At 34.4% G+C, this 11,132-nt stretch overlaps 1 protein-coding gene across 8 annotated transcripts; it reads left to right on the top strand.

Annotated features, from left to right (window-relative positions):
* Window positions 1-1,066: 1,066 nt before the first annotated feature.
* Window positions 1,067-10,190, top strand: LOC115991997 (receptor-like protein EIX2). Of its 8 annotated transcripts, none has more exons than XM_031116023.1 (6): window positions 1,067-3,788; window positions 4,181-4,253; window positions 5,376-5,622; window positions 7,680-7,747; window positions 7,913-8,197; window positions 9,657-10,190. In XM_031116023.1, exon 1 carries the CDS (start codon window positions 1,097-1,099, stop codon window positions 3,764-3,766), a length of 2,670 nt encoding a protein of 889 aa, XP_030971883.1. In that variant the 5' UTR covers window positions 1,067-1,096; the 3' UTR covers window positions 3,767-3,788; window positions 4,181-4,253; window positions 5,376-5,622; window positions 7,680-7,747; window positions 7,913-8,197; window positions 9,657-10,190. The 8 variants fall into 8 exon arrangements, with proteins under 8 accessions (XP_030971883.1, XP_030971882.1, XP_030971881.1 ...); XM_031116022.1 differs by having other exon boundaries at window positions 7,680-7,737; XM_031116021.1 differs by lacking the exon at window positions 7,680-7,747.
* Window positions 10,191-11,132: the final 942 nt, after the last annotated feature.

The raw sequence follows: 11,132 nt of genomic DNA on the forward strand, positions 1-11,132 counted from the left end.
TGAATTTTTGGCCCCACATGAAAATTATGTCACATGATGGAAAATATTGCATAATAGATTAATAGTCAACAAGTCACCCAATAAAAACAAAAATTCAATAATTCAAATTCTTGATGATTATGATATCGATGGAAAGTCTCTACATTGTTACGTGAAAGACGGTTCTGAAATGAACCTAACACAATGGGTCCATTTGTACTCAATAATGAGCCTTAAGTTTCAAAAACAATTTCCTTAACATGAATTTCTGGCCCCACATGAAAATTTTGTCACACGGTAGAAAATATTGCATAATAGATTAATAGTCAACAAGTCACCCAATAAAAACAATAATTCAATAATTCAAATTCTTGATGATTATGATATTGATGGAAAGTCTCTACATTGTTACATGAAAGACGATTCTGAAATGAACCTAACACTACGGGTCCGTTTGGGAACAGTTTATTTAATTAAAATTGAAAACTTTTTGCTGAAAGTGTAGAAAAAAAAAAGTTAAAAGCTAGTTGAATAATACAATAAGACCTATAAATAGTACCAACAGGACAATGAAACTTATAAATAGTACAATAAAATAAAAGAAAAAGAAGCTACCAAATTAAATAAATCTCTTCCCACGGTCTCTACGTACCCGTTTGGATACAGCTTTGCCCACGTCCGTGTCTGCTTTTTTTTTTTTTTTTTTTGAAGCATGTTTCTTTGGCTATGGTGGTTTTTTAGTGGGTCCTGTGCACTATTCACGGGACCCACAAATCTCTGTTTTCAACAAAATTTTCATTAAAAATAGGTTCCACGGTACTATTTACACATTTAAAAATTATTTTGCTATAATATTTTCAGTTCAATTTTCAACAAAATAAACGATATCCAAACGGATCAACCTCTCATCACTTGAGTGGTTAGCGTTGATCTTTGTTGGTTTGACTTAAAATAATATAAAAGCACTGGTCAACAAGTCAAGGTCTTGATTAAAATAATATAATAATAAGAAAAATGAGAAAGGGTTTAAAGAATCACTATATATATTATGACGAGTTAATTACAATATAGTCACACTTCAGATTTTCTTCCTTCAAACGTCTCTTCCTTCGTCACTATGGCTGCCTCTTTTGCAACTCTTCAAGTGCTTTTCTTAGTATGGTTCCTTCCTGCTACCTTCAGTTTAAGCGTCTTCTTCTTCAAAGCAGAGTCAATCTCAAATATCTCTTGCAATGAAAAAGACAAGCAAGCCCTTCTAACCCTCAAACGTGGTCTCACTGATCATGAACACGTCCTGTTGTCCTGGTCTGACCATAAAGATTGCTGTATATGGGACGGAGTTTTCTGCGACATTAAAACTGGTCGAGTCTCTGAGCTCCACCTCAATAATTTGAGGTTAGGCGGTGAGATTAGTGGTTCGTTGCTCCAATTAGAACAATTGAACTACTTGTATTTGAGTTACAATGACTTTAATTGTACTCCGATCCCAACTTTCCTTGGTTCAATGCTTAGTCTCATAGTTCTTGACCTCTCAGACGCTAACTTCTGTGGACTCATTCCACATCAGCTTGGGAACCTTTCAAGCCTTCGCTATCTGTCTCTTGGAAATAATTCTGGCCTCTATGTAGATAACCTTCATTGGATGTCTGGTCTCTCTGCCATTCGATACCTTGACCTGAGCTCAGCTGACCTTCACAGAGAAGTTGATTGGCTTCAAATAATGAGTAAGTTCCCATCTCTTTTGGATCTATACTTGGCTGATTGTCAGCTTGATAGCCTAAATCCGTCTCTTGGATTTGTCAATTTCACGTCTCTTCGTTTCCTTTATCTTCTTGGAAATCATTTCAATCATGAGATACCTAATTGGTTCTCTAATCTCAGTACAACCCTCTTAAGGCTTGACCTGACCTACAATTCTTTGAAAGGCGATATACCGCCTAGCATCTTCAATTTAGAGAAATTGGAATATCTATCCTTGTTTTCCAATAAGCTAACTGAACAAATTCCAGAGCCGTTAGGCCAACTTAAGCATCTAACGTATCTTGATCTTGGACATAATTCTTTAAATGGTCCTATACCTTCTTCCATTGGGAATTTATCTCGTATAATAACATTATACCTCGACCAAAATCAGTTGAATGGCACCATTCCAAAGAGTCTTGGGCTTCTCTCTAAGTTAGAGGTGTTGTATGTTGGAAAAAATTCTTTAACAGGTACCATAGATGAAGGGCATTTTAGAAAACTCTCAAAATTAAAGAAGCTCTATATGTCCGAAGCAAGTTTGTTCTTTAATGTCAATTCCAATTGGGTTCCCCCCTTCCAACTTAACTATGCCTCCATGAGCTCAATCAAGATAGGTCCTAATTTTCCTTCGTGGCTACAATCACAAAGATCCCTCAGTTTTTTAGATATGTCCATGTCAGGAATTTCAGGCAAAGCTCCAAGTTGGTTTTGGAATTGGACTTTAAACATTACAGGTATCAATCTCTCTAACAACCACATAGAATGTGATGTATCAGACATTTTTCTGAGTTCTACTGTCAAAGTGCTCAATATAGCTAACAACTCATTTTATGGACCCATTTCTACTTTCTTATGCCAAAAGAAAATTAGAAACAATAAATTGGAGGTTTTAGATGCATCAAACAATCTCTTAGTAGGAGAACTTTCTCACTGCTGGAAGTATTGGCAGTCTTTGATCCATTTAAGCTTAGGGAGCAATAATCTACTAGGTAGAATTCCCTACTCCATGGGGGCTTTAGTTAACCTCCAATCACTGCGTTTACAAAACAATAGCATCTATGGAGATATTCCTTCATCGTTGAAAAAATGCTCAAATCTGAGGCTCATTGATATGGGTGATAATCATCTATCCATCATACCACTATGGATTGGAGAAATGAAAAATCTTTTAATTCTCCGTCTAAGATCAAGTGAATTCAAGGGTTGTATACCTCGACAAATATGCCAACTTTCTTCTCTTAGAGTATTAGATCTTGCCAATAATAGCCTATCAGGATCCATACCAAACTGCTTGAAAAATATTAGCTCCATGGCATTACCAAATTCCTATGATATTTCATTTTCTTATTTTATGTCTTTTATAGAATCACTTATATATGTTGATAATGTTCAGTTGGTTCCCAAAGGGAAAGAAATGGAATACAAAGAGAATGTTAAACTAGTTAGGCTCATAGACCTTTCAAGTAACAACTTATCCGGATCAATCCCTACTGAAATTTCAGATCTTTCCGAATTACGTTTTTTGAATTTGTCTCGAAATCATTTGATGGGAAAGATACCAGAAAAAATTGGGAGTATGAAAGAGTTAGAGTCAGTTGATCTCTCACGAAATCATTTATCAGGTGAAATTCCTCCAAGCATGTCTAATTTGACATTTCTTAGTCTCTTGGACTTGTCATACAATAACTTCTCAGGTAGAATTCCTTCAAGCACCCAGCTTCAATCATTTGATGCCCTTAGGTACATTGGAAATCCTCAGTTATGTGGTGATCCTCTTCCAAAAAGCTGCACAATTGAGGAACAATCTTTGAATAGATCACCAATTGGTAGTGTTGAAGATGATTCTAAAAACTCTAGCTTCTACATTGGTATGGGAGTTGGATTCACAATTGGCTTTTGGGCAATTTGTGGAGCTCTCTTCTTTAATAGGACTTGGAGGCATGCTTATTTTAGATTTGCCGATGAAGTAAAAGATTGGATTTATGTGACTACAATGATAAAGATGAATTTATTGGAAAAGCTAAGAGCCTACCTTAGTAAGTGAGGCATCGTTATCTGGCCAAAAGGTATTGCTTCAAGATATATGTCCTTAATATTGTTTCTTTCATGTTAATGTTGTAGTCAACTACTTTGAATGTACAGTTTAATTCATAGCTAAATGTGATAGTCATTTGGATTTTATTTCACAAATATGACATAAATTTAGCCTTGGTTTGTGACAACAGTTTTACTAAAAATATTATTCCCTATTTCAAAAAACGGGTTTCTCACTTCGGAACCAACAAACTCTACTCAATTGAGTCAAATCTATGACTGTTATTGAATTGAGTTGGGTTTTTGATAACAATATTAGTCATAAAGATTAAAAATTTCTTTCATGTATGTATGCTTTCTTATCTTTTTTTTTTTTGGGTGCTTTTGTATGACCTTTTTGCTTTTTTGCAAAAAATATTCACAGGCTATGAAAACTCTTGCAATCCATGACAATTACAGTTAGAAGCAGACATAAATAAATTGTTTCTATATACCAGGTCAGTGTAACTATGACTTTGTCATCTGAATTCTCTTGTTTGTTAGCTTTGCATGTGAACTATATGTGGCTATTGGTACTAGCTAGTTTCACTAAGGATGTTGTTTGTAATGTGAAAAGATAGTGACCATATCAGTAGTGTAGACCATTTGATTGGATTTTATTAACCTCTTGAATGAATGTTTTACCCAATTATGTTGATATACAAGCTTATGTTTAATGTAGTAACTGTATGGATTTTGATGTTATGGTCAAATTAATTAAAGCAATTTTGCCATATATAACAATGAGATCTACCTCAAATGACTTCCTCTTCCACAATAAGGAGATAAAGGGTAAGGTTTTGATTTCAAAATATTAATGAATGCATAATATACCAATAGTAATAATAATAATAATGATAAATAAAGACTATTCCCTAAGGCTCAACCCTATCAATTGTCATGTATTGTGTCAGATCTATTTGTTATAAGTGAATGCATTAGTTAAGGATTTTTATTTTTTATTTTAAATGTACTTAAAAGAAGTGGTAAATTATCATTGAGATTGTGTTTGGATGACCTTATTTTGACTGTCTTACTTTGTTTAAAAATACAACTATAGTTAAAAAAAAAAAGTGAGGCTTTAAAAAACTTTAAATAAGTTGTTGGTGAAATTAAATTTACATTTCTAAAACAAACAAAACCTTAGCATATAAAGTTCATGGTTAGGGATCTACTATTTTCTAGTTCTTGTCTCTATGGTATTTAAAGATAGAACTGAATGTAGTATTATAATAATTAAGAATTTTAGGTTGATTCACCACTATTAAATATATATTTTGTGCCTATTTTGGTTTCAAAACTTCTTAAATCTTAATTACTGAAAAAGTTGTATTACTTGCAAGGTGTTCAAAGCCAAATAAGAGTAGATGTGACATAACTTGATCTTAATGTTTGTCTCACTTCTATCCAAGTTTCAGCTTGTTTGATTTTGCGCATCTATTTAAAATACTGTAACAAAGTAAAATTTCTTTTAAGTTGTTGATTCAGCCAAAATTTATGCTACCTTTGTCATTCAGTGTACTACTTCATTGGTTGTCCTTTAATGTCAATTTTTTTTTTCTCTTTAACTGTTTGGGAAGGGATGTTGATGAGGCAAAAGCAGAAGAGAAATGGCTTGTAAAGCCTCTCTTGCTGATCAATAGAAGTAGGTCCAAGAAAACATTCATGCTCAGATTAAAAGTTTCTCCACGTATAGATGAAATTCTTCTGCCTCATACTAAAATAATAGGTGAGGCACAAGAACTGCCTCCAAACCAATAGCTGCTCCTTGTCAGAGTGGCCTTGATTTTGCTGTTGGCAGGAATGGCCAACCTACTAATCGTCCTGGTAAGATTCTTTTTGTAATAAAAAACCCTTTTCCAATGTTGCATTATTGAGCTTGAAGTTGTGTGAGTGCAGCTGGAGATGTTCAGGATCTTTGAATTTTCTTTGATTCAAAGGAATAAGATCTACTTGTATTGATTCTATTATTTACTCACACTTCAAGTAGAGGGATTATCTTGATTCAAGGGAATAATCTTTTGATTTGTCATTGATTACCCTAACTTCTTTAATTATTTCCTTAAACAAATTGATTTTTTTAAAGTTATTCAAGTAGAGTTGAAGTCAACATCCAATCACTTTTGCACTGAAGTGTCAACAAAATAAATCTACATTTGGGTAGCAAAGTGGAGGTAAAGATGCCTTGGGGACACTTAAATTGATTTAATGGAAAGGCATCTTCAATGAGTATTTAATTACTGTTTCTAGGATACTTGTTGGGAGTTTGTTATCTCTAGCTTCTACAAGGTCTTTCTTGAAATCATGTTTTTGTGTTTGTGATGTGATTTATTTTATAATTTTTAACCTTTTTACTTCTAAATTAATATTCTTGATTATATATATATAGAATGTTTGTGCACCCAGATTATCATTCCAAAATATATATATATATATATATATATATATAGAATGTTTGTGCACCCAGATTTGATTGCAAGACTATCAGTTTTTGCTTAATGTACTGGAGTATATGTACTTGTTGAGCTTTGATAAATTTCGTATTACAGGAAAACATCAAAATCTAGAAATCTACATTGTTGTCTTTTGCTGAGCTTCTTGTCCAACAATTGTGAAATTCCTTAGGTTTCCTTTGGTGTCAACTAGGGGTGTCAAACGGGTGGATTTGGGTGGGTTTGGGGTGGACATAATTGGATTGGGTATATAAAACTCAATTACCCATTAAAACCCATTTAACTAATTGCTTCTAACCCAAATTCAACCCAACGTAATTATTATGGGTAAACCCCAACCCACCCAATTACCCAATTATAGAAATTACCAAAATGCCCCTAAAGTGAAAAACTCAAAATTCTACATTCAATCTTTTGCAACTAATTTTCTTGACAAACAAACAACAAAAAGAGATTGTGAATCTCATACCTGAATGTATCGTCCAGTCGGATCTTTCTCCACAACCTCACCAACCTCAGCTTCCGATTTTGAAACCACATCGAAATCCATAACTAAAGTAAAGAATTAAGAGAGAGAGAGAGAGAGAGAGAGAGAGAGAGAGAGAGAGAGAGAGAGATTGTTTTTAGGAGGAAAAAAAAGAAAAAGAAAACAAATCACAAACCCTATCAAAGAAGTTGTTTGATTTTGACATTGATCGGAGAACGAAGAAGTTGTTGTTTTGAGAAGGCTTCATAGGCAATGGAGTAGGAATCGAATGCCGATCGAAACCGGAGTCAGCATCCGATGATTAAACGCTATGTTGTGAAGTTGGATTCCATGGTAGAGTGTAGAAGAAGAAGGGGAATTTTTGAGGTTGGAAAAGCTATTCGAGATCGATTTGGAGAGGAGAGTGAGGTAGAGGAGTGAGGCGAGTGAGAGTGAGAATGAGAGTTGGGCAGTGGAGCCATGCGCAAGTGGGTTTTGTTAGGTTGGTTTGCTTAGGTGGGTTTAGGAATCTGAATACATGATTGGAGGTTGAGAAAATGAAAGAAAAATTTAAAATTTGAAAACCTAGTGAAACGATTAGAGAGGCTGAAAGAGTGTTAGGGTTAGGTTTTTTATTTTTATTTTAGATGGGAAGGGCTGGGTTGAATTTGGGTTAATTGTTTTTGGGTTAAATGTGGCTCAATGGGTTTTTAGTTAAAACCCAACAATTACTGGGTCTAATTGGGTTGATGCCCATTTAACCCAAATAATAATTGGGTGGGTTTGGGTTCAATTAGAGTGAGTGTGTTTGGGCGGGCAAATGGGTTTGGGCTTATTTTGCCACCCCTAGTGGCAACATTGTTTTGCATTGTCTATTGCACTTAGTTTGATCATGTATATCTTTTAACTAATTAATAGATAATGCCAAGAGTGAACTTTTAAATCATGTCTTACATTTTGTGTAGATGCACAATATCAAAGAAGCTAAAAGTTGGATGGAAGTCAGGCAATCATTAAAATCAAGTTATGTTAGGTTTTGAGCTTCTACTATCATTTGATTTTATAATCATGCAAATAATACAATTTTCGTTTGTTCCCTACTTTGCCACTTGGCTTCATGTGAATTTATGCTACCTTTGTCGCTTAGGGTTCGGCTTCATTGGGTGTCCTAAAATCCAAATTTTTTTTCTCATGACAGACTTGAACATCTAGCTACAATTGTTTGGAAAGGAATGCTGATGAGGTAAATGCAGAGATCATAGAATGGCTAGTAAAGCCTCTATTGTTGATCAACAGAGCCAACTCCAAGAAAATGTCCATGCTCAGATTAAAAGTTTCTCCATGACTATGGATGAAATTCTTATTCTTGATAGTAGAAGGATAAGTGATGCATATGAATTGCCTTAACAACCAATAGCTACTCCTCATTGGAGTGGCCTTGGTTTTGCTATTCGCAAGAATGGCCAACCTACTGACTGTCCTGGTAAGGTTCTATTTGCAATCTAGAAACTTTTTCCAGTGTTGCATTATGAGCTTGAAGTTGTGTGAATCCGTCTTGAGATGTTCAGGATCTTAGAATTTTCTTGTGACCCATCCTTTTTATGTTTGAAGTAGTGGGATTATCTTGATTCTAGGGAAAGATCTTTTGATTTGTTTCATTGATTACCTTAGCCTCTTTACTAGTTTAAAGTTATTCAAGTAGAGTTAATGTTAACATCCAATCACTTTTGAATTGAAGTGTTGGCAAAAGAAATCTACAATTGGGCAGCAAAGTGTGGGAAATGGGATGGTGGCCTTTAGGGGTGGGGGAGGCGAGGGAGGGGAGGATTTCTTGGAGATACTTAAATTGATTTTATGGAAGGCATATTCAAGGAGTATTTAATTATTGTCCAGAATGCCTACTAGGAGTTTGTTGGGGTATTGGGTATCTAATGCTATATCCATTATTTCTAGCTTTTATAAGGTCTTTCTTGAAATCCTGTTTGTGTTTGTGATGTGATTCATAGGTAGTTCTACATTTCTTAACTTTTTTTTCTTCTAAAATAATATTCTTAGATGAACTGTTGATTTTATATTATTGTAATGATAATAGCTCTAGTTGGAATCAAATAAGAAGTATTTCTGCACCTAGATTTTCTGCAAGACTATTAGTTTTGTTTATTGTACTGGCATATAAGTACATGAGTTTGGATAAATTTCATATTACAGGAAAACATCAAAATCAAGAAATCTGTGTTGTTGTCCTCTACTGAGTTGCTTGCTTGTTCTACAATTGTGAAATGCCATAGATATCCTTTGGTAGCAACGTTTTTGTGTCTTGTCTGCTGCACTTAGTTTGATATACATGACCATGTATCGCACTCTCTGCTGCATCTTGTGGTGTAGAGGCTCTCTTGACATTTCCATCATCTGATTCTTTCATTTGATTTTTCTTGTTGACCTTGCTGTCTTCAATAATACTTGAACTGCTCTTCCTTGTATTTGATATGTTCTTTTTATTATTATTATAATTATTTTTTTCATGGTTACTTTTTCATCAAATTGTCAACAATGAACTGTTTTTACTTACGTCACTATTAACATAGCTAAGCAATGCCATTTTTGGCCTAATTAAACATAGAAAACACATGAAGTTAGAATGCAATTTATGGCATTTTAATTTTTATGATAACAGCTTGTGAATTTGTGAATAGAAAAAAGAGAATGGACTATACGTACAACACATTGTTTTGGGTTTTCTGTACCCATCTTATGTTTTAGTATAGAAGAAGTTTCAATTAATCATTCAAAATGTCCACTCTTTGGTTCTGATTATAAAAAAGATTGTGTGTGATGTGTGTTCTAGTTCTCCCATTTTAAGTAATAACTATTAATGATTGTTCAGCATAGTTGTACCTGAAACAAAGCCATTGAATTGTGTTGAACTTTCCAAAAATCTACAGGACCTCATTGTTACAAGCTTGATATTAAGCCATCTCAAATGCCACAAAAGGAAGCCAGGCGCTAGCCAAGGATTATATTTAGATGGTTAAAGTGAAACTGATGTTGGTGCTATCATGGCCTTCTAGCCAAGTGTAGTATACTCTACCAGCATGCTATAGATTACATTCCTAGATACCCAAGTTGATGTGCAAAACATATATAAGATAACAAGGTATGATGGAATTGTGATCAATGCCCAACATTGGGGTTTTGGTGGCTACTAGGGTACTTCATAATGAAGAAGCACTGTTAGACTACAGAATGAGCAACTTAAAGCGATGACACATGATATGCTCCAATGTATGAAGAGGACCAAAGGAGATGGAGCTTCGTGTATGTTGATTAGCAATAATTTTATTCCACACCTTCTCACACTGGTGTACTTTTTCCATGTTTATTAGTTAGCAATCATATTTTTCATTTAATTGTTTTGAAGCTGCAATCGCCAATCTTTGTAAATTACATAGTTATGGCATCTAGATGAAGATTGTACTTGTTGGGTTCTAAAAGTTTAGAATAACTGGCAAATCGTGAACACACAAGAACATACAAGTTGCAGAAAGAAGATTTCAGAATTTGCCTAGTTCGATCTATCGAAGAATAGGCTCGATCGATCGAAAGTCGTATTTGCAAAATTTTAATTAAGCCCAAACAACAGTTCAAGCCCATTAAGGATTAGAGTTTTAGATCTACTTCTCCTAGTATATAAAGGAAATCCTAAGCACGTTTTTATAAGACTTTTAAGAGAGAGAAGAGTGTGCCTCTTTTGTATTTAGGGTTTTGTACCTAAAAAGCTCTCTCATATTTTCTACTGGTATTATTACTTGAAGAATCTCAAAATTCGGTGTTGTAGAAGTTGTTGCCTTCTCTAGTCATCAAAGGTGCTGATGATCTAAACCTTCAAAGGTGGTCTTGGAGTCACAAACAGGAGAGTTTGTGTTGCTAAACCTTTGAGTGGGATCTCAAAGTCATAAACGTGGATGTTTGTGTTTTGCAAAGGCCAAAGAAAGAAGTAGTCCGTGGACTCGAAGCTATCATGGGATCGCAGTAGTAAGTTTTCTACTCGAGGTAGCAATAGGATGTTAGTGGTCTAAGTTGCTATTGTACAAACTTCAATTCTTTCATAGTAGATTTGCTTTTTATCTTGAGGATAGTTAGGCTAAATCCTCCCCAGGTTTTTTACCGGTTTGGTTTCCTGGGTCATCATATTTTTGTGTTCTTTATTTTCCACACTTTACATTGATATGATATATTTGTGTTAACTTAGATCTGATAATTTGACTAAGTAAATACTTGGCTAAATAACTAGGTTAATTTGATTGTGTTTTAAGGGGTCTAAAAACGTACAGTACTACTTTATGCTCAAGTTTTCTTCATGTTCATAGAGTCATGAGTTACATAGGTCTTTACTACTTTATGCTCAAGTTTTCTTTCAA

The sequence above is a fragment of the Quercus lobata genome, chromosome 5 (genome assembly GCF_001633185.2).
Source record: "Quercus lobata isolate SW786 chromosome 5, ValleyOak3.0 Primary Assembly, whole genome shotgun sequence".
NCBI lineage: Eukaryota > Viridiplantae > Streptophyta > Magnoliopsida > Fagales > Fagaceae > Quercus > Quercus lobata.